The sequence below is a fragment of the Squalius cephalus genome (assembly GCF_949319135.1).
Source record: "Squalius cephalus genome assembly, chromosome: 18".
Taxonomy (NCBI): Eukaryota; Metazoa; Chordata; class Actinopteri; order Cypriniformes; family Leuciscidae; genus Squalius; species Squalius cephalus.
Genome location: NC_137139.1, coordinates 16,094,096 through 16,114,355, shown reverse-complemented (window position 1 = coordinate 16,114,355; position 20,260 = coordinate 16,094,096). Strand labels below are relative to the sequence as shown.

The 20,260-nt window shown below is 38.7% G+C and overlaps 1 protein-coding gene across 1 annotated transcript in view; it reads right to left on the bottom strand.

The window, feature by feature from the left end:
* The window catches only part of oprl1 (opiate receptor-like 1), a 38,283-nt gene extending 18,299 nt beyond the window's left edge, over positions 1-19,984 (bottom strand). Inside the window, exons 1-2 of the mRNA XM_079848905.1 lie at positions 19,725-19,984; positions 18,228-18,441 (exon numbers count right to left, since the gene is read on the bottom strand). Coding sequence (XP_079705031.1) covers positions 18,228-18,433 — 206 coding nt within the window. The 5' untranslated portion in view covers positions 18,434-18,441; positions 19,725-19,984. The remainder of the gene's footprint in view (positions 1-18,227; positions 18,442-19,724) is intronic.
* Between the last annotated feature and the right edge of the window lie 276 nt (positions 19,985-20,260).

The window sequence follows — 20,260 nt, the reverse complement described above, 5'->3', positions numbered from 1 at the left end:
GTTTGGTTTTAGTTGGGTATTTGGTGCTGTAAAAACGTTGTGATTGACAGCTGTGCTTGCGATTGAGTCTGCAGGAGTGGGACCTTGATACTGCTGCACCACCTCTGGCTCCAAATGATGTAATGGTGCAAGATGTCAATAGTTATTTATGGGATATTTTGGCTTCATTTGTCTATAGTGGAAGGAAGTGGAGACAGGTCATCCATCTTTTATTTTTTTTTTTTTCAGTCTATGTGCAGGCTAACATAGTTATCACTCCCAAATAGGCTAACAATAGTAAGCAAAAATGGTTGTGCTATACAATAAACAAAAGTCTACTGGACTTTAAAGAGACCATATGTGTGTTTAAATTTACTGACAAAGTGCCTTTTGTTGACGTACACTACAGAATGGTCATACAGCAGATAATCTCAAAGCAAACACACACGAACTAAAAGCTCCAAAACATATGTGTTTCTTACTTAAACCTCAACAAATATTTTCTCTAATAAATCTGTGCAAACTGCTCTTTCTGAACACCAAACAACTGTAATTTTGTAATAAAAATAGGTAAAATCCATACGCCATATGGTGACTGCATTGTATGTCATTAATCATAGTTATGGCCGTCAATGTGTCTGTGATGTGTAAACATGACATAAATGTCACGGTGTGATCTGAATGATGAAGTTAGTGTGTAACCTAGCATTTGGGAGTGATAACAAATTTTACTGTTGTTCCTTCTCAGAGCCAAAAGACAGCTTGTTTCATGAATGATGGATGACTTGTTACATATATATATTTCTAGATACAACTATGTTTCACAATATCTGTAATATTAAACATTGTGTAAAAGAGAAAATATATTTTTATTTAGTGTTGCATTGCATCAAATGCTACTCGTTCCACATGAACTCCAGCAATGAGAGAAACAAATCTCCTGTTGAAGAAGTGATCATGTCGATGTACTTAAGTATAATTATATATTTGTTCACCCTATAGAATAATGATGACTGTCCTATTCACAACCAAAAGCGATCAACCGATCAAGTAATTGGTCCTTTCAGAAGCTGTACGGATAGTTTTATGAGGAAAATTTACAAGGGCAGCTTTAGAAAATGATTGAATGTGCCTTTGTCAATTTGTATGACTTAACTTCCACAGAAATATAGTGGCTCAGCATTGTGAGTCAGACATTGAAAGAGATGCTTCAGAGGATGAGGAATTGAAAAAGAACACACTATACACACAAACCAGTGGGTACACAGAGTTTTGTGAGGTCAGGGAAAGAAAGAAACAATTGTTTAACATAATCCTTAGCATGTAATAAAAAGACAGCCTGACTGACCGAAATTAAGTATACGCTGAGTAACAAATAAATGTTTGAGTGTTTTTTTCCTGTATTTTTAAATGAATGCAGCCATGGTGAGCATACTGTTCTTTCAAAAACGGGAACATTGGTTTCTCCACACTTTCTTCACACTTTTTATTAAATATTTATTAAATATTTTGTATGCATGCTGTGAAGTTGTGCCGGGAGCAGGGCCTTAAGTTAACTTTTTTGACCACCAGCCACTGTGGCAGGTGGATTTAAAAATCCACCCGCCACAGTGACTTTTTACCAGCCAGTTTTTTTTTTTCTTTTGCCTCATAAAAGGTGAAAAAAAAGGAACTGCACAAACATTTGTTCTTTAACTTGTAAGAATACACATTTAAGTGCTGTCAAGTTATTAACGAGATCCATACAAGTAATAATAACTCTTAGAATACAGATATAGACCTAGTGCAGCTCGTATGTAAACAAATCACACGCGGCTGTGTTGATCGCTGGGCAGCTGTTAGTTACAGCGTTCAGGAACCGTTATGGTGCGTTCACACCGGACGCGAATAGCGCGTCAGGCGCGAATTTAGACGCATATTCGCGTTTGGTGCGTTATGGCTGACTTCGTTTAAATGTCAAAGAACAACAGTTGCAAAAAAAAAAAAAAAAAAACGCAAAGACCCAGCCGCTTTAGTTACTGTTGCTATGTCCGACAAGCTACACCGCGCTCACGCCAAACCATGATCTCACGCAATGAAAAACACATCGCACAGCAGAGACACTGACAACACGCTGACAGACAAGACAGTCCAGGTTACTTTTGATTTTAAACAAAGTATCAACGTTAAAATTTGGTCATTTTTAAAGAAATTTAGACAATACCATTTTGTGGCTCTGTAATGTGTCTTGACAGATCGCTGTGGTGCCTCAGTTAAAGCTGCTTGTGAACCGATCATCTCTTCCTTCTAGTTAATTTATAGCATAAAATAAACATGAATGAACATAAGAAGGAATGAAGTTTTAACTGCGGAAAGATGTCAGTAGGTCTACTCAGTACATCATCTACTCAATCATCCAACGTTGAACTCTCCTCTCTGTGGTCGGGTGTTAATTTCAGGCCCGGAGTGTAAAACTAATGTGTGTTCCACGTTTCAATTTTATCATTTGTCATGACGCAATGAAACATACCAAACTGTGTGGACGTCATTTTTGTCAAAGTGGTCATACCAATCTTGCACTCATTATTCCCAGCCTATTATTCAATAAATGACTATGTGGAGGGTATTATCTACATTATTGGATGTTATTTTGTGGGTTTTAGTGAAAATGGCCAGATGGAAGAAGCTGTCCTCTGCAACCAAGGAGGATATTGCTGAAATGGCTAAATCTGGTCAATCGGTTTTGGCTATTGCTCATATGCTGGATGTTAATGGTCACAAAGTCTACAGAATTGTTTCAAATCATCATGAGACCATGCGAATGTAAAGCGCTGTGACTGGTAGAAAGACTAGTGAGCATTTTGACAAAAGGATGAAAATAAGGACAGGAGTGTGGAAGATTGGAGCCGTGTTCTGCAGTCAAAATATAACAACCTTGGATTGGATGGTTACAGTATGTGGAGTGTTTTAATACCAAATGCATGTGTGGCGCCATTGCATGGCAGGGGACAGATAATGGTATTGGGAACCCAGGTGTTGGAAGAATCTACAAAGAATCTACGAATCTGAAAAAAATAAAATAAAATACCTGGGAATCCTGCTGAACACAATGTAGCCAAGTATGGCGGATCTGCTTGGAGATCAAATGTGTATTTTTCAACATGATAATGATCCCAAACACAGAGCATGCAACAAAGCTATATATATATATATATATATATATACACACACACACACACACACACACACACACAGAAATTCTGATCATAAATCAGGCAAGGTGAGGGACAGTCCTCAAAGACCACATTAATCATCTTAATACAGACTAAATGAACTGGAGAAAGAGAGTTAGAATTCACAAAATGACTGGCAGCTCAAATAATGTTTTGCCAAAGCTAAGCAAAACAAACTGCTTGACTGACACCATTAGAGTACTGACAATCATTACAACTATATGGACGACAAAAATACGCAGTGAGAAAAAAAAAAGAAAAAAAAAAGACATATAGTCAAAGTAAACATCAATTTTAAAATCAAGCAAATGCCTCTGCCAAATGGATGCTCTGGCACTGGGCTGAAAAATCTCGCGCTCACTTCACAATGTCCACTTTCAACAAAGCAGTCAGGGCAAATGTTGTCACAAAAACGTTTTAGGCCTAATTATTAAACTTTAATGACAAAATAGTTAGTGACTTAATGTTTCTGTTACTGAGCTGATCCTATAGTTTACTCGATGTGTAAATGTCTAATCAAAAGCCTGGTGGCTTCAGACATTTGCTGTGCCATCTAACACATTTCATGTCATGCTGGTGCAGCTTGTGTATAGCTTCTGCTTTGATTGAGTATAATCAAAAACAACATTTCTTTTGTCCCAGTCTCTGCCAGTGGTCCAGATAATACCCAGCAGGCCCTGAGAGGATTACTATGCATAGAAAAAGACAAGAGAACGGAGAGACTACAAACAACTCAATTAAAACTGTGAGCAAAAATCAAACAAGCATAAAAACAAACTCTTCAGCTTTCAAATATCAATCAGTATTGTTGAGAATGCAGCACTTTTTTTTATTTTTTTATTTTTTTGTAAAATGACAACATCTTAAAGCTCAAGGGAAAAAAACACAATCTATAAATTATTCAGATGTTGTTGTTTTTTTGCCAAAAAAATATGCTCTCAATATTCTAGCAAAAGTCTTGTTTTGTATTTTAAAATAGTCATCACAAAATACACATCAGCAACAATATGATTATACAGATGTTAAAGTTCAAAATTCTTTCAAATTAATTGCATACCATTGTAACTTGGACTAATTAAATCACTTGACAAAGAAAAGTAAATAATAATGAATAAGAGCAAAAATCATTCCACTTCAACCAGTTTATGAGATTATTTACAGGACATAAAGGTAGAATGGGGGTGATACCAATAGGGAACACTTTCTTATGATTTATAACTTCATTGATTTATAACAAATCATTAGACGCTTAAATCCTACTAACTGGATAAACTATTATCTATTATAAATTGAATCAAGCATGATGTTTTAAATATAAACTAACTTTCAAAAGTTTAGGGTCTGTAAGGTTTTAAAATGGCATTACATTTTAAAAATAGTTATATTTTTTATTTATTTTTTGTTTGTTTATATTTTATTCCTGATACATTTATTCAGGATTATTAGATGACTAGAAAGTTCAAAAGAACAGCATTTATTTGACACTGAAATCTTTTGTAACATTATAAATTATCAATTTAATGCATCCTTGCGGAATAAAAGTATTAATTTATTTTAAAAGAGAAATTACACACAAAACATGGATTTAATAAACTGTATTAAGAAATGTTCCAAATTGTTCTTAATGAGGTTGTAATAATAAATAAATAAATAAATAAATGTGAAAACAGTTTATAAAAAATTTAGTGTGATTTCGTGAAGGTGTAGCACCTCCTTTTAGTGATAATTTGATGGGAAAAAACAGCAACAAAAAGACTTTCATAACCTTGTTCATGTAAAGTGAGAGTCACTCCTGTAAATACATATTAACTGAGATTTCAGACCAGTTACCCAGAGACTGTACACAAGCTGTAAACCTGTGGCATCTTTATTACAGGCACAACACATCCAGTGACTTCAAAAACAAACAGCCTGGAAAGGGAAGTGAATTGAATTAGCCACTGCCTGTACATAATTAATGCTTTACACATCTAAACAGAGCAAGAGCATGATTGCACAATTTCTCTCATTTGGCAAGAAGCTGCTGGGAATCACAACTTTGTCTGCCAAGCACATTAAAATGTTTGTGTCTGACTGCTTTTGCATTTTTGCCAAATGGTCTGCATTATCAAGTCACACACCTGTATGTGAGTGTTTACGCACGCTGAGTCCTGTCTGTCAGCATGCGGAAGGCTGCAACAAAGTCTAGTAACAGAGTATAAAGGCACTGTTTTTTGCATTCAAAGTGATAACCTCCATCGGAAAACATTACCGATGAACAAGGACAGCAGAACAGATAGCAACACACACTAAATGTAACGGAGATCGGACCAAGACTGACAGAACAGACGGATTTAACTCCGAACAAACACATATTACACTGATTAACAGAGCACAGGTGATACAGATGGCGATGATGACTAAACAGGTGATACAACTGAACTGATAATGACAGTAACTATGGAAACAAAGGAGTGGTGAGAAAAGAACAAAGGAAAACAGGAACAAATCAAAACACAAACTGAAAGTCCAAACAAGCACTGACACAGAGGGTCTGCAAGGACACTGATTCAAATATTTCACAGTGTACATTGTTATTGTAATAAAAACAGAATTGGTTTTCCAATAGGGCATCAGCTCAGTGCCAGAGCCATTTAGGTGAAGATGACAATAAAATAGATGACGGGCTGTAAATTAAAGCAATTGTAACTGCACAGCTATGTTATAAAAGATTCCTTCCCGTTTTTCTTTTCTTTTTTTTTTTTTTTTTTACTTTATGAAATTGGAATTTGAATTAGTTGATGCTAGTAGGGTTTGACAGTCCCTCTACACATTGTGCATTAATGTTTTGCATCCTCTGTAAACACTGGTTCACTTATTCACTTGTGTTTAATCAAGTGTTTAGTTCTTTTGTGCTCAAAAAATGCTCTAATCATAATATATATATATATATATATATATATATATATATATACATATAGTTGTAATCCAAATTATTCATCTCCCATTGCAAATCAGGTTTATTGGCTAAATTTACAGACAGTCTCCAAATTATTAAACCCATTCATGGCAAGCATCTTCAGAACATCGTAGAACATCATTTTGCTGTTATGACCTGCTGCAAATGAGACGTATAACCAGACTCCAGCTTCTGGCAGCGTTTCTAAGGAATCTTAGCCCATTCCTCATGAGCAATGGCCTCCAGTTCAGTAATATTATTGGGTTTGTGTGCTGCAACCGCCTTCTTCAAATCCCACCAGATATTTTCTATGGGGTTCAAGTCAGGTGACTGTGATGACTACTGTAGAAGCTTCCAGGAATTCTTCTGCAACCAAGCCTTGTTGGAATTTTAGGTTTGCTTGGTATCATTGTCTTGTTGGAAGGTCCAATGACGGCCAAGCTTCAGCTTCCTCACTGATGGCATGCAGTTTTGTTTCATTGCTCCACAGAACAGAATTCTAAAACTTCTGTGGCTTATTTAGATGATTTTGAGCACTTTTCTTGTGCTTTTGGGTAAGTAGTGGTGTACGTCTTGTTCTGGCATGGAAACTGCATGCATTTAAAGGGGGCATATCATGCTAAATCCACTTTTTTAGCCCTTAAATGCATTTTGTTGTATATTTGGAGTGTTTAGAAGTACAGAAAAGTTGAAATTATTCTCTTCAGGTGCTTCATTGATATCTTTATATTCAGTTTTGGCCTTATTTTTCAACCTGTTCCGATTTTTCTGTTATCTATGACGTTTTGTGAACTATTACGTCACAGTATTTGCAGCGGAACTGCCAAATAAGGACATTGACTTCCAGCCAAACACTTCGAGCAATCCGCCATTTTTATTTCTCGCTGCAATTTTGTAGTCCAAGCTAAAAGATGCAGAAGTTACGAGAGGGTAAGTTAAAATGTTCGGTTGTTGGATGTAGTAACCCACACGCTTCATTACACTGTCTAATGTAGATGAACTGCCGCGCATGTTTAACTGAAAGAACGAGCAGAGAGAGAGAGACCCGGTCGCGCGCACGCACTCTCTCTCTCTTCGGAGCCAGGCGAAAATGTAAACAAGACACCGTCTCCAAACTAGACGCTGTCTTGCTCTCTCTCCCTCGCACATATTAATCAAAATAAATCGAGACGACGGTAAAAGGTCGGAAGACCAAAGTTTCATGTGTAAATACAGTAACACACCATTGCGATACATCCATATGAAGACGTTGTTCTGCAGGTTCGTCGTCTTCATTTTCATCTCGCTCCGGCTCCGACTCTGGCTCGAACATGTAAGGCTGGCTGGACAAGTCTTCCGTTGTTGACATTTTGTTAATAACGTGTGAATAAAAAGTTTCTGTGCGGCTAGATAATCGTATCTCTGCTATCAAACTACAAAAATGGCCGAACAGGGTGGAGTTGAACCGAGTGTCACCTGGAGAGGGGGCGGGGTATGAAGTGTCTCAATTGTATTTAAAGAGACCGCACCAAAACGAGTTGCTCTCAGACGCACATCAGAAAAGGGGTAGAAAAGGGGCCTGTGGAGCTATAATAATGAGGAATTCAGACCCAAGCATTGCAGTTCCGCTTTATATAGACTACAAATGTATGATTTATATGTAAAAAGGAACGATTTAAAAGCATGATATGTCTCCTTTAATACTTGCCTTACTGTGCAAACTGAAACCTCAGTGTCTGTTGCCACCAAATCTTTATGCAGGTCTTTTGCAGTCACTTGAGGGTTTTTCTGAACCTGCCTTCTCAGAAATCTGGTTGCAGCCGTTGATATCTTCCTTTTTCTGCCCCGTCCAGGTGTGACCACTGTTCCTTTAATTTTGAACTTGTGAACTATTCTTCCAACGGTGTCGCTAGGAATAATTAGTGCATTCACTACTTTTCTGTATCCTGTTCCTTGTTTTTGAAGGGCGATGGAATCTTTTCTTAACTTTTTGGACCATTTTTTTTTTTTTTTTGACATCGCCATATTTCTAACATGCAGTTAAACATGACAATAAAATGTAGCCAGTTTAGGTTATCTCGCTGCAACTAATGAAGCCCTTGATTAGTTGCATCAGATATGCTTGAGACATAAGTTTTTGTAGATTTTTGCTGTTGTGAGGGATTCTATTTAGGGGGTTGAATCATTTTGAGACTTCAGAAGTAATTTTTTCAGAAGTATTTCAATTACTTTTGTCTGATTTTAATGCAAACAGCTGAAAGTCTGTACATTTTGCCAATAAACTTGATTTGCAATGGGGGTTGAATAATTTAAATTACAACGGTATACACACACACACACACATATTTTAACAGGTTTAGCAGTGGTTCTTAATCAGGGAGTCGGACCCACTAGGGGGCCTCAATTTTATTTAAAATGATGAATAATTGAAAATAAGAAAAAAAAAGCAAGTTTTAAAATAGCCTTTAAAGAACCAGGACTCCTATGGTCTTGGAAAATCAAGTTATAAGGGAAAACCTTTAAAGTGAATTTCTAAAGCGATTTCTAGATCTGGAAAATCATATAAATAAAAAATAAAAAAATGTTATCATTTATCGGTTACAGATCACAAGTAAAAATTTTGAAAAATATGCATATCCTTATCCAGTAAATCAATAACAACTGGAAAGCCTTTGGATATTGTTGTGCACAAAGGGGTTAGAGTCAAAAAGCCCCACACAATAAACTATACAGTATGACCAGATTCTGATCAGACTGAATAATAAAAAAAAAAAAAAAAAAAAATGTTTAATGTAATGATTAATTAATTAATTCAAGGCCAAAAACATCACACTTTTAGTCACGCAACTAGCCCTTTCATTCCCTTCTGTTAAGAGTCATGGTGCTGTCATCTACCCTCATGTGATGTGCCACTTTGCCCACAGTTTGTTCTGTCTGTTCAGTCTCCTAAGTTCAGTCTAAGGATGATTCAGCGACTGAGCAGATGTTAAGTGACATAGCTTTTTTTGGCAAAATGACTTTCCAGAGCTTGGTCATTAGGTTAAAGTGTTCCCACTAGTGTGAACATTACCGTTAAAACTTTCAGAGTAATAATAGATTCTTCTAAATGTTCAATATCAAGCAAACAGCTCTATTTCTGATGATCTAGGGAACATGACAAACCCAAAGACCTAAATAAGTGTGTGCCTTCAAAATCTCAGATCTCAAAGGATATTGTTTTATTCAAGAGACATGATTGAAATATTTAGGCTGAATACTCCGTTTGATATGAGATAGTATTATGCGCCACAAGCAATTCCGACGTTCCTTTTTAGCTTTGATCACAGCTAATGAATTGTTGTGCAGAGGAGCTTACGATTCAAATGCAACAATGCACTTGCTCATAGGAGCCTTTTATTTTTGCAATACACCAAGAAGCAATCAAGCAAAACTAATAATGCCAATTGTAATGCCCGTCCACCTTGTATTGAAAGGCAAGTAGAGAGAGTTTACATAAAAGCATCTGCCTGATGATAAAGTGACCACAGATAGAAAAGAAAGTCTCTTTTATGTCTTAATTAAGAGGTTGGAAATCTTTGTCAACCTGTGTCTCTAATTAAGACAAAGACAATGAGGTGATTGTAGACAGAGAAAACGGGTCAGCCATAAAAGGTTTAATTAAATTAAATATCATTTATACAACACTTTGTTTGCACAAAGACTATCATAAGGTGCTCTGAAGCATTTTTTTTTCTACCTCATAGTCGAAGGATTTACTATTCAATGGTGAATTTCCCAGGTAACCTGTGCATTTGGAGTAAGGTGAGGTTTATAGATCTTCAAGTATAGCATTGCTCTACTTAAGAGGGGCAGGCATATGTGCATGAATGTGTTTTTGAGCATTTAGAAAACAAAGTGATGACCTCAATGACAGTGAGGTGTTTAGGCTCTATAGCATCACTGGAGCAGTAAAGTCCAGGGCAGAGATCGCAGAGGAAGGTGATATCAGCAGCTGTGTGCTCTGCTTGAACAGCTTACACTGGATTAGAGTGAAAAATAGTTCAACCAAAAATGAGTATGCTTTCGTCATTTACTCGCCCTTCATGTTCTAAACCTGTTTACCATTTTGACATTTAGGTTGTATTTAACTCTGAGGAATTATTTAATATTCATCTAATCTGAAAGGGATACTTCACCGATTAGCATTAAGCTTTGTATCAGTAGAAACCCGGTAGTATTTTCGAATGACCGTGCTTCCCTCCCTCATGTCCCCCGAGATGAGAGATTTCTGTATTGTGTGTCTGGAAAAACTGGCTTTTCTCAGTCTAGAAGGCACCAACTTCTAAAATAATTCCACATTTCTACTACATAAATGACCCAATTTAAATACACATTCATCTTTCCAGCGGTGAAATATCCCTTGAAAAGTCAGATGCTTGTATTAATAGCTTGTCTGGCTGGTTTTTGGCTGCATTTAGTTCTGAGGAATTAAATGGCAAAATAGCCATCTGGAGATGGACTTTGAGAACGCCACCTCTGAGCGCTCCTCCCGCGATGATGAAGCACATGAGGAGTTACTCAAGGTGGTCACTCATGCAGTGGCCAGATTACAGCTAGACTGGCCACAGGAGAAAGAGCAAGTGCTCAAAGTAAGAGCAGATTTATTTCTGGTGGCCAGGGGAGGGGCCTCAGCGACGGTCTCGCCTTCTTCTCGTGTGTTTGTGCCCTCGACGTCAACATATTCGACTATCGTGGGTGCAAGGGCACGTGGTTATACAATGATGCCCCAGTTGAAAGAGACACTCATCATCACTTAAAAAGTAAGCACTCCCCACCAAGCCGTGCAGAACAATATTCATGCTGGTAGGGAAGGCGTTTCAGTCATCGGTTCAGTCATCATGCTGGTGCTGCTCTGCACACTATGGCAGGAGCACCAAGCTGACCTGCTGAGAAAAAAAAAGAAAGCTCCCCGGAACGGGGCACGTAAACATATATTAAGTAGCTCCTTCGCGACACCACTGTTCCATCCCGACATCTCCGGTGTTTCGGGGGAAGCGGTTTCCAGAGCAATGTTAAATATTCGGCTGCTTCCAGCCGTGTCCCAGGACACGGGATATATAACATTCACCCAACAAGACATTGTGTCACAAGACATTGCGTCACCAGATGTTGCCTCGAAATTGGTGCCCCTTTCGGAGAAGGTGGCAGCGTGGAAACTACTGCCAAACATATGTTCTTGGGTTTTGATAACCGTAGGAAAAGGCTACAGAATACAGTTTGCGCACCGTCCTCCCTGTTTCAACGCCGTGGTCTCCACTACCATGAAATCGGAACAGGCACACTTGCTGATAGTACAACTGCAAATTCTGCTGGACAAAGGGGCCATAGAACATGTTCCCCTCCCAGACAGACAGTCAGGTTATACAGGGTTGCGTTCAATTCTAGACCTTCGCAGTTTGAACCGATCTCTCAGAACATTCAAGTTCAAAATGTTGACAGTCAAAATTATTGTGTTTCAAATTCAACACAAAGATTGGTTTGTCACAATCGACCTCAAGGAATCCTAATTTCATATAGAAATTCTGGTGGACAACACTGCAGTAGTCGTTTATACAAATGGCCAGGGCAGACTGCTTTCGCGCAGTTTGAACAAACTAGCACACCAGGTTCTGCTTTGGCCTCAGGATAAGTTCCTGTCCCTCAGGGCGATTTACATTCCCGGAAGCATGCATGTGGGAGCAGATCTATTGTCCAGACAGGAGGTCACACACAGGGATTGGAAGCTCCATTCCGATGTAGTCAGTCAGATCTGGGAAAGATTTTACAAGGCAGAGGTGGAACTCTTTGCTTCACAAGAAACAGCGGAATGTCCCCTGTACTTCTTGCTGACTCCTCCAGCCCCCCCAGTCATGCCTATTGCTGAGAGCGCCTCGTTGGCCGACCAGAGTATGGTTCTCAGAAATAATATCTCTCATCGATGGCTCTCCGTGGGCGATACCGAATAGGAGAGACGATATTCCATCCCCGGCCCGAGTTATGGAACCTTCATGTTTGGCCCCTGAGGGAGGCCGGTTAAGAGATGCTGGACTTTCAGCGGATGTAATAGAGACCATTCTGAGTGCTAGGTCTCCGTCCACTAGAAGAATGTACGCCCTTAAGTGGCACGCCTGTGAAAGGTGGTGTACTATATATATCATGCAGACCCAGTCCACTGCCAGATTGTTTCAATGCTGGAGTTTCTGCAGGAAAAGCTGTCAGCAGACACATGTCCTGCTACTCTCAGACTGAGAACACCAGCCAGAGTGAAAGTTTCCTCATGGGATTTAGCCGTGGTCCTTGAGGGGCTAGTCAACAACCCCTAGAGACAGCCTTGGTCAAACTTCTAACTCTAAAGATGGTTTTCCTTATGCCTATCCCGTCACTAAAGAGGATTGGGGATTTGCAAGCTCTGTCGGTTTCGCCATCCTGCTTAGACATTGCCCTTGGCTAACTGTCGCATTGGGTGAGGGATGCTATTGCTCTAGCCTATGAGGCGCTTTGAAGTTTTGCCTCTAGGCATTGGGGCTCATTCTACCAGGAGAGTTACAGGGCTTTAGCAAGAGGTGCCCCCTTGCAGCAAGTATGTGATGCAGCAGACTGGTCCTCTCCGCACACATTTATTAGATTCTATAGTTTGGATGTTCATGTTACTCCAGGCTCACTTGTCCTTGAGTCGACATCCCAAGCCCTTTCTGAGGCCCTTCTCGTGTTTGTGCGCATGCACTACACAACCTTGAGGGGTCCAGACACTTCCAGTGCGGCAGAGTTGGTATTCTCGTTCCCACAGTGCTGTTCGTGCAGCATTGAATGTAGCTTTTGAAAGGGAACGTCTCGGGTTACTTGACTGCCACCCTGTCCCTGAAAAAGCGAGAACGAGATGCTGCGCTTCATTGCCACACTGGGGTTGTGTTCAGGACGTTCTTCAGACAAAATGACCTGATGAGTGCGCCTGTCACACGTCTATTTATAGCCTCTGACACGCGCATTCCGATGACTTCATCATCAGAGGTTATTTAAGCCAAATGCTTGGCGTGTTTGCCACACATGTTCACAACCGGTCAAACAAAAATGTCTTTCCCATATCGCTGTTCACGCAGCATCTCGTTCCTGCTTTTTCAGGGAACAGGGTTACAGTCAAGTAACCCAAGACATTTTCTATTTTAAAATGTAATTTATTCCTGTGATGCAAAGCTGAATTTTCAGCATCATTACTCCTGTCTTCAGTGTCACATGATCCCTTAGAAATCATTCTAATATGATGATTTGCTGCTCAAGAACACATTTCACATTATTATCAATGTTGAAAACAGTTGCTTAATGTTTTTGTGGATGTTTTTTCAAAAAATGTTTTTTGATGAAAAGGAAGTTCAAAAGAACAGCATTTATTTAATTTTTTTTATATCTATTCAAAAGTGTTTACTGTCAATTTGTTCAATTTAATGCATCCTTGCTGAATAAAAGTATTAGTTATTTTTTTTTATTATTTATTTATTTATTTATTTATTTATTTATTTATTTTATCGTACTGACACCAAACATTGGAATGCTTTTGATCAGATATATATTGGACTACATTTGTAATACTTTGTGTCATTGCGTCTTATCTGAATCTTGAAAACTCCTGTACCCATTCTATTACTAATAGAAAACAAGTGCATTGTTCAAAATTTCTCCTTTTGTATTTTCACAGAACAATGAATACATGTTTAGAACAACATGGGGCTGAGTAAATGATGACAGAATTTAAATTTTGGGGTTAATATCCTTTCAAGACCCACTGCTTTGTCAAGTGCAAACATCGTTACATTATTATCCTGCCAGGCCTTGGATATACTAAGAACAAATTGACGTTCAGAATATTCTGCCAAATTCAACTGACAGAAATTATCTGATGTAGTGGCACTTATGGCCTCTCAAGTCAGGTTTTAAAAGAATTCCTTGAACTGACAAAAATTAAACTATCTTTAATGTAGATTATCTATCTTTAATGTAGATTAACATCATATTGAAATGGCACATCTGCATGAAAAACGGCCTTAATAAATGTGCCATGACTTTCAAAACTGACACCATCAGCTCATGGGATTCTTTTGAAATCTTTGGTGGTTTAATGTTTTAGTTAAGATTGCAGACCACACATGTTGTAATGTGAGCATGCACTCCATTCAGGGATGTCAAAAAAGAAAACCATTTTAAATCTCACAGAAAAGCCATTTATTGAATACCTCCAGTCAGCTACTGTCTAAATTCCCAAGCATAGGGTAAAAGACCTTTTAATTTTTAGCGCAATTTTCCACTGGACAAAATTGCGATTGTTAACTCATGATTTCTGTTCTGTCTGTGCTCACCAATCTTGCACTTCTATCTACTCCTCAACCAGACCACCTAGAGACTTCGGGTTTTCGGCATTATGTTAAGGAAGGTCTAATCTCTATTAAAATAATTTTACACAGGAAAAAAGGCAAGTAAACCACAAAAGACCCCACATCAAAAACCTCTAATGCTCAGGATGAATTGGCATCAGCTAGTATTACTAAAGCCAAACAGCATTTAGGCTGAATTTAGGGCATGACAAGGCAGTGCTAAAGCTGTTATGCAGCTTCATATTCATTCCTCCTTGTAATGTACTCTCTTCAGTCCAGTGAGAGAGGATGAATTCATTACAGCTCTGGTATCGATCTGACAGGCCTCAGCTGAGTCAACTGGAAGAGAATTCTCTCCCAATGCCCATAAACACATATTTTACCTCAAAGCTCATCCAGGGAGTTCTTAGAAGAATAATGGATGGGCAGACAGATGGACAAGCAGACAGACAGAAGTACAGTATGCAAGGATGTGCATGGATAGACATACAAACCCATGGATGGATGGATAAACAAATGGATGGATAGATAGACTGATGCATGTAAGGATGGATGAATGAAGAGAGAGATGGACATAGACAAATTGATGTATGTGCAAGGATAGACAGGATATATATGGATGCATAGATGGATGGATAGATGAATGGATGGACAGACAGATGGACAGATGCATACAAATAGATGGACAACCCATGGATGGATGGATGGATGGATGGATGGGCGGACGGACGGTTGGATGGACGGACAGATGGATGGATGGATGGAGCGATGGTCAGGCAGATGGACGAACAGATGAATGGACAAAAAAATTGATCGATGTATGTACACAGACAGACAACATGGATGGATGGATGGATAAATGGATGGGCAGACAGACAGACAGATTTGCAGAAGTGCACAAATAGACAGACAACCTATGGATGGATGGATGGATGGATGGATGGATGGATGGATGGATGGATGGATGGATGGATGGATGGATGGATGGCCAGTCAGACAAACGGATAAGATGGGAGGACAGATGAATGGGTGGATGGACAAGATAACAGGTTAAAGTTCATATAAATTTCATCATCCCTTACACCATGGCATTAATGAAATTACCAGCCATCAATTAAATTCCTCAACAGTCAAAAACGGTCAAACATCTGAGACTTCAATCTGTTTTAACTGTGAAGAGACACTAACACTAGTCAATGTCATCAAACAACCAAGACAACAACAGAGATGAAACTCATGGAAATCGCTCAACCATTAAAGGTCTTCCAGGAACAACTGCATTTAGAAAGTGGATCCACTCAGCATTTAGACCAGCACAAGACAAAGTGATTAGAATGATGCATATACAGTTTATCCTGCCACTGGGTCGATGCTTCTGAATGGGTGAGATTGGTGAAACGCTGATATAGCAGGAACGCTTTTATCTTAAAGTGGAAAAGAACAGCAATGCAGAAGAAAACCGCTTACATCCTCATTCCTACACACAAACACATGATTGATTCACACAACAGAACATGCAAGAGGTAGATAAAACAATACAACAATGTACAGAGAGTGTAAGAGAGTGAACAAAGAGAACATGCCACGAACTTCACAGCTGAAATCATCAACGGCATCCAAGCAAAAGCAGTGATACATCAGACTCATAATCATACACTTTCCTTCAGTGAGGGAGGAACAGTAAACACATTTGTGGCCTCCACGCATGCTGGCAGATGGAGAAGGTGGGTGAGCTGGGTCTGAGTGGGTGATGGCCTAAAGACTCAGCACAGAACAGGAAACTGAGGCTGCCCGATGATTAGTCACTGGTACATCACTATGCACCATGATGCAACATCATTACAGGATAACCAGAGACAATCAGATGTACAGTTCTGTTCATGTCTGTATCCGAAACCAAAATGATGCTTAAAGGGATAGTTCACCTAAAAATGAAAATTCTGTCATCATTTACTTGTCATCATTTACTCATCAAATTCTGTCATCATTTACTGAAAAAATACAAAAAATGTATATTCAAAATAAGATATTTTGAAGAATGTTGGTAACCAAACCATTTTAGTAACTTCCACTGTATGAAGAAAAAATAAATAAAAAAACATTCAGACATTTCTCAAAATATCTTCTTGTAAGTTCCACAAAAGAAAGTAAGTCGTACAGGTTTGGAACAACATGATAGTGAGTAAACAATGACAGAATTCTAATTTTGGATTTTCTTTTCAGCTTGTGATTATCTACTTTTGGAATAATGATTTAGCTCATTTGAAAATGTTTTAGATCATTAGACGTGACTGCATGGTACCCTGGAAAGAGTGAAACCAGAGTGAAACCAGATTGAAACAGACTGAAACCAGATTTCTTAAAAGCTGTCTTCATACAAGCACCGCCTGTTAATGCACTGACTGTCTGAGCATAGAAGCAGCAAGACAGCTGCCTTTGGTTTTGGATGCAGCCCAGTTGTCTGAAACCAAATGGAATTAAATTGGATACATATGTGACCTTGCTATGAAATCCAAAGGATTGTGGGTAGATATGTCCATATTCTGTCTATTTAGCTTACCGTATATTGGTTCCCATTATAAATATTGGATTCTCATTCTGAAATGATATTGGCGTACAACTAGATGATGAAACAGTCATTAAACAATTGCTAAGAGGCAAGTTTATGGCATCTATGGTATAAAAAAGGAAGTGTGATAAATTGTGAAGGATTGATGCAGCACTTCCAGATGGTCCATGAAATGAGAAAATAGGGTAAACAAGAAAACAATGATTTGGGGAAAGAGAGAGGGAAAAGTGCAATGGTTAGTATAAGATATAGATTTTTGACCCACCATTGTAGCTACACTCATAAAAGTCCAGAACCAAAGCACTTGCATTTTGTAATACAACACAGGAATGGAGAGAGGATGGGGATGAGGGGATGAAAAGAAGTAATTGAGAGAAAGCGTGTAAACAAACAGAATGACTGGTGATGGATTGTGAAAATTCATTTCACATCTCTAGGCCCAAAGAGCAGTCGATAGAGATCAAAGCCTGCTGGGTCAAATGATTGTGCATTGGGAGTCTCAGCTGTATACAGTGGATGTGAAATGTGGTTTGCCTTCTCTCAACTGCTTTAAAGAATTGTTTGCCCAAAAATGTATTCACCCTCATGCCAAAAGAAGATATTTTAAAGAATGTTTCAACTGTTTTTGTCCATACAATGAAAGTAAATGGGGTCCAAAACAACATTGGACCCCATTGACTTTTATTATATGGACCAACATAAATATACTGAGACATTATTCTTCTTTTGTGTTCAGCAGAATAAACAAAGTCATACAGGTTTGGACAGAATTTTCCTTTTTCGATGAACAGTCAAATGATGACTTTCCAATCAGGTTTCCCAGCCAAATAGGAAGTTCTGCCATAAAAAAAAAAACATGAAAAGAAAAGAAAAGAAAAGAAAAGAAAAGAAAAGAAAAGAAAAGAAAAGAAAAGAAAAGAAAAGAAAAGATCACTTTCAGTGGCTACTTTGGATACTGAATTGTCCTCTCCTGTAAATAAACACTTCAGTCACTGTGATGAAGGTCATGACCCAGTGATCTGCTGTCAGGATGCAGAGGTTTTTCCTTATGGGTCTCAAATAAACATCCATGACAGAGCGATGTACTATGGTGCACTGCATTGCCAAAACCACAGATTACAATTCCTCTTTTATTATAAAATTCTATCCTGTTTGACCTGTCAGCTTACCTGATAATGACGTACATGACCAGGCAGTTTCCAACCAGCCCCACCACGCAGACGAACATGTAGACCACTACTATAGTGATCTTGAAGCCCCTTGGGAAGAAGCTGTCAGTCCCGTTGAAGGAGCTGAAGTTGTTCTGGAACAGGGACTCGTACAGATGGAAGTGTCTGGGGTCAGCAAAGCCGGTGGAATCATTTGAGTACTCCATGAGTGCAGCTATTGCACACACACACACACACACACACACACACACAACAAAAACAACAACACAAAAATGCTGAGTCAAAACAGGGACTCGTTGTACAGATGGAAGTGTCTGGGGTCAGCAGAGGAATCATTTGAGTTCTCCATGAGTGCAGCTATTGCACACACACACACACACACACACACACACGCACGCACGCACACACAACAAAAACAACAACACAAAAATGCTGAGTCAAAGTCTCCATACTGTCTATCTCACATGAAAACAGGCATACAGAGAGACTGTTATTCTACTGGTTTTAGCTTGGTTAATCTTACATAAACAGGTTAAGGATGTGATGCTTATTTTTTGTCCGGATCTACTAAGTTGTTAAAAAAAATCGAATTCACCCAGACTTGAAGTATCTAGTGACGTGATTACACGATGTACATGTTTTCCGTTTGTGAATTAAAAATCATTTTCATATTTTTGTGGTAAAAAGTAAAAAATAAATACATAAACAATCTTTCATTATTGATTTAACAAAAAACGTGCTTCCTAATCTAGCCGTGTAGCCTAGCATTGTATGAATATTGTTGTCTCTTTGAATAATTGCTTTTGTTCCTCTTTTGTAACTCTGCATGTACTTGTAAATGTAAACAAAAATATGCAGTTCAGCAATATAGTTTTAAAATATTATTATTTGAAAAACTTTGTCCGCCAAATCAGTCAGTCTGGTGTAACCAATTTGCAGGCAGCCATTTTGTTGTCATGTGACATGACAACCAACCACTGGCCTCTCAAGCTTTACGAAAATACAGATTTTGACCATATTAAAAATTCTTTGATAGTTCAAATTAAATATCCCTGATTAAAAATTATTGATATTTATGACTCAGAAATATACTTGTAAAACATTTATTTTACCTTGTAAACATGTTAAAAAATCACATTAAAAAAAATGTGAGCACAAATATAACATTAAGAACTTGAAACGTGTTTTACTTTTTTTTTTTTTTTTTTTTTTTTTTTTAAGATTTCCCTTTTAGATCTCAGACAGCTTTATTCGTCATTGACCCGAATGAATTTAGCTACAGTTGATGAGGTAGGGGTGATATGCGAGGCGCATAGTGAACATCTATACTGTACTGTCAACAGTTTGCGCATGAAATACATTACACAGTTTGGCTACACAGAAAACAACCCATCCATGCGAAATTCCTGGTAACATCCACACCGGACCAGACAAAGTATAGCCTACAATAATGTCTATCACATCGCTTCAGGAGGATTCAAATAGAGCAGCACATACCGCTGTTTGGAGAAATCCCGTGTGATCGCTTATGCGTCCGACTCCTGTAAGCAAGCGACGAATTCTTGTTTCTGCTATTCTTTGTGTTTTAAGCAGTCTCAGAGCTCTGTTTCCAACAGCCAAAGATATTCACATCCCTGTGCATCTCAGGAAAAAGAGAAACATTTTTTTTTTTTTTCTGAACGAGCGCAGTGGGAGGGGGAGGTGCGCTAAAGCACTTGCTTGTTGTTGCGAATCTTCAGCAGCGACTTACATCTCCACTAGGTATCTTTCGGTCTCTCTCTCTCTCTCTCTCTCTCTCTCTCTCTCTCTCTCTCTCTCTCTCTCTCTCTCTCTCTCTCTCTCTCTCTCTCTCTCTCTCTCTCTCTCTCTCTCTCTCTCTCTCTCTCTCTCTCTCTCCTGGCACGCGCTAACCCAAACGCTGATTACGCAGGGGTGGCGCGCGCATGCAGGTGTCAGTGGCACGCGCGCGTCTGAACAGGTGTCTATGGTGGATAGTCGGTGTAACTGTATGAACTGTATGTTTTTAGAAGTAT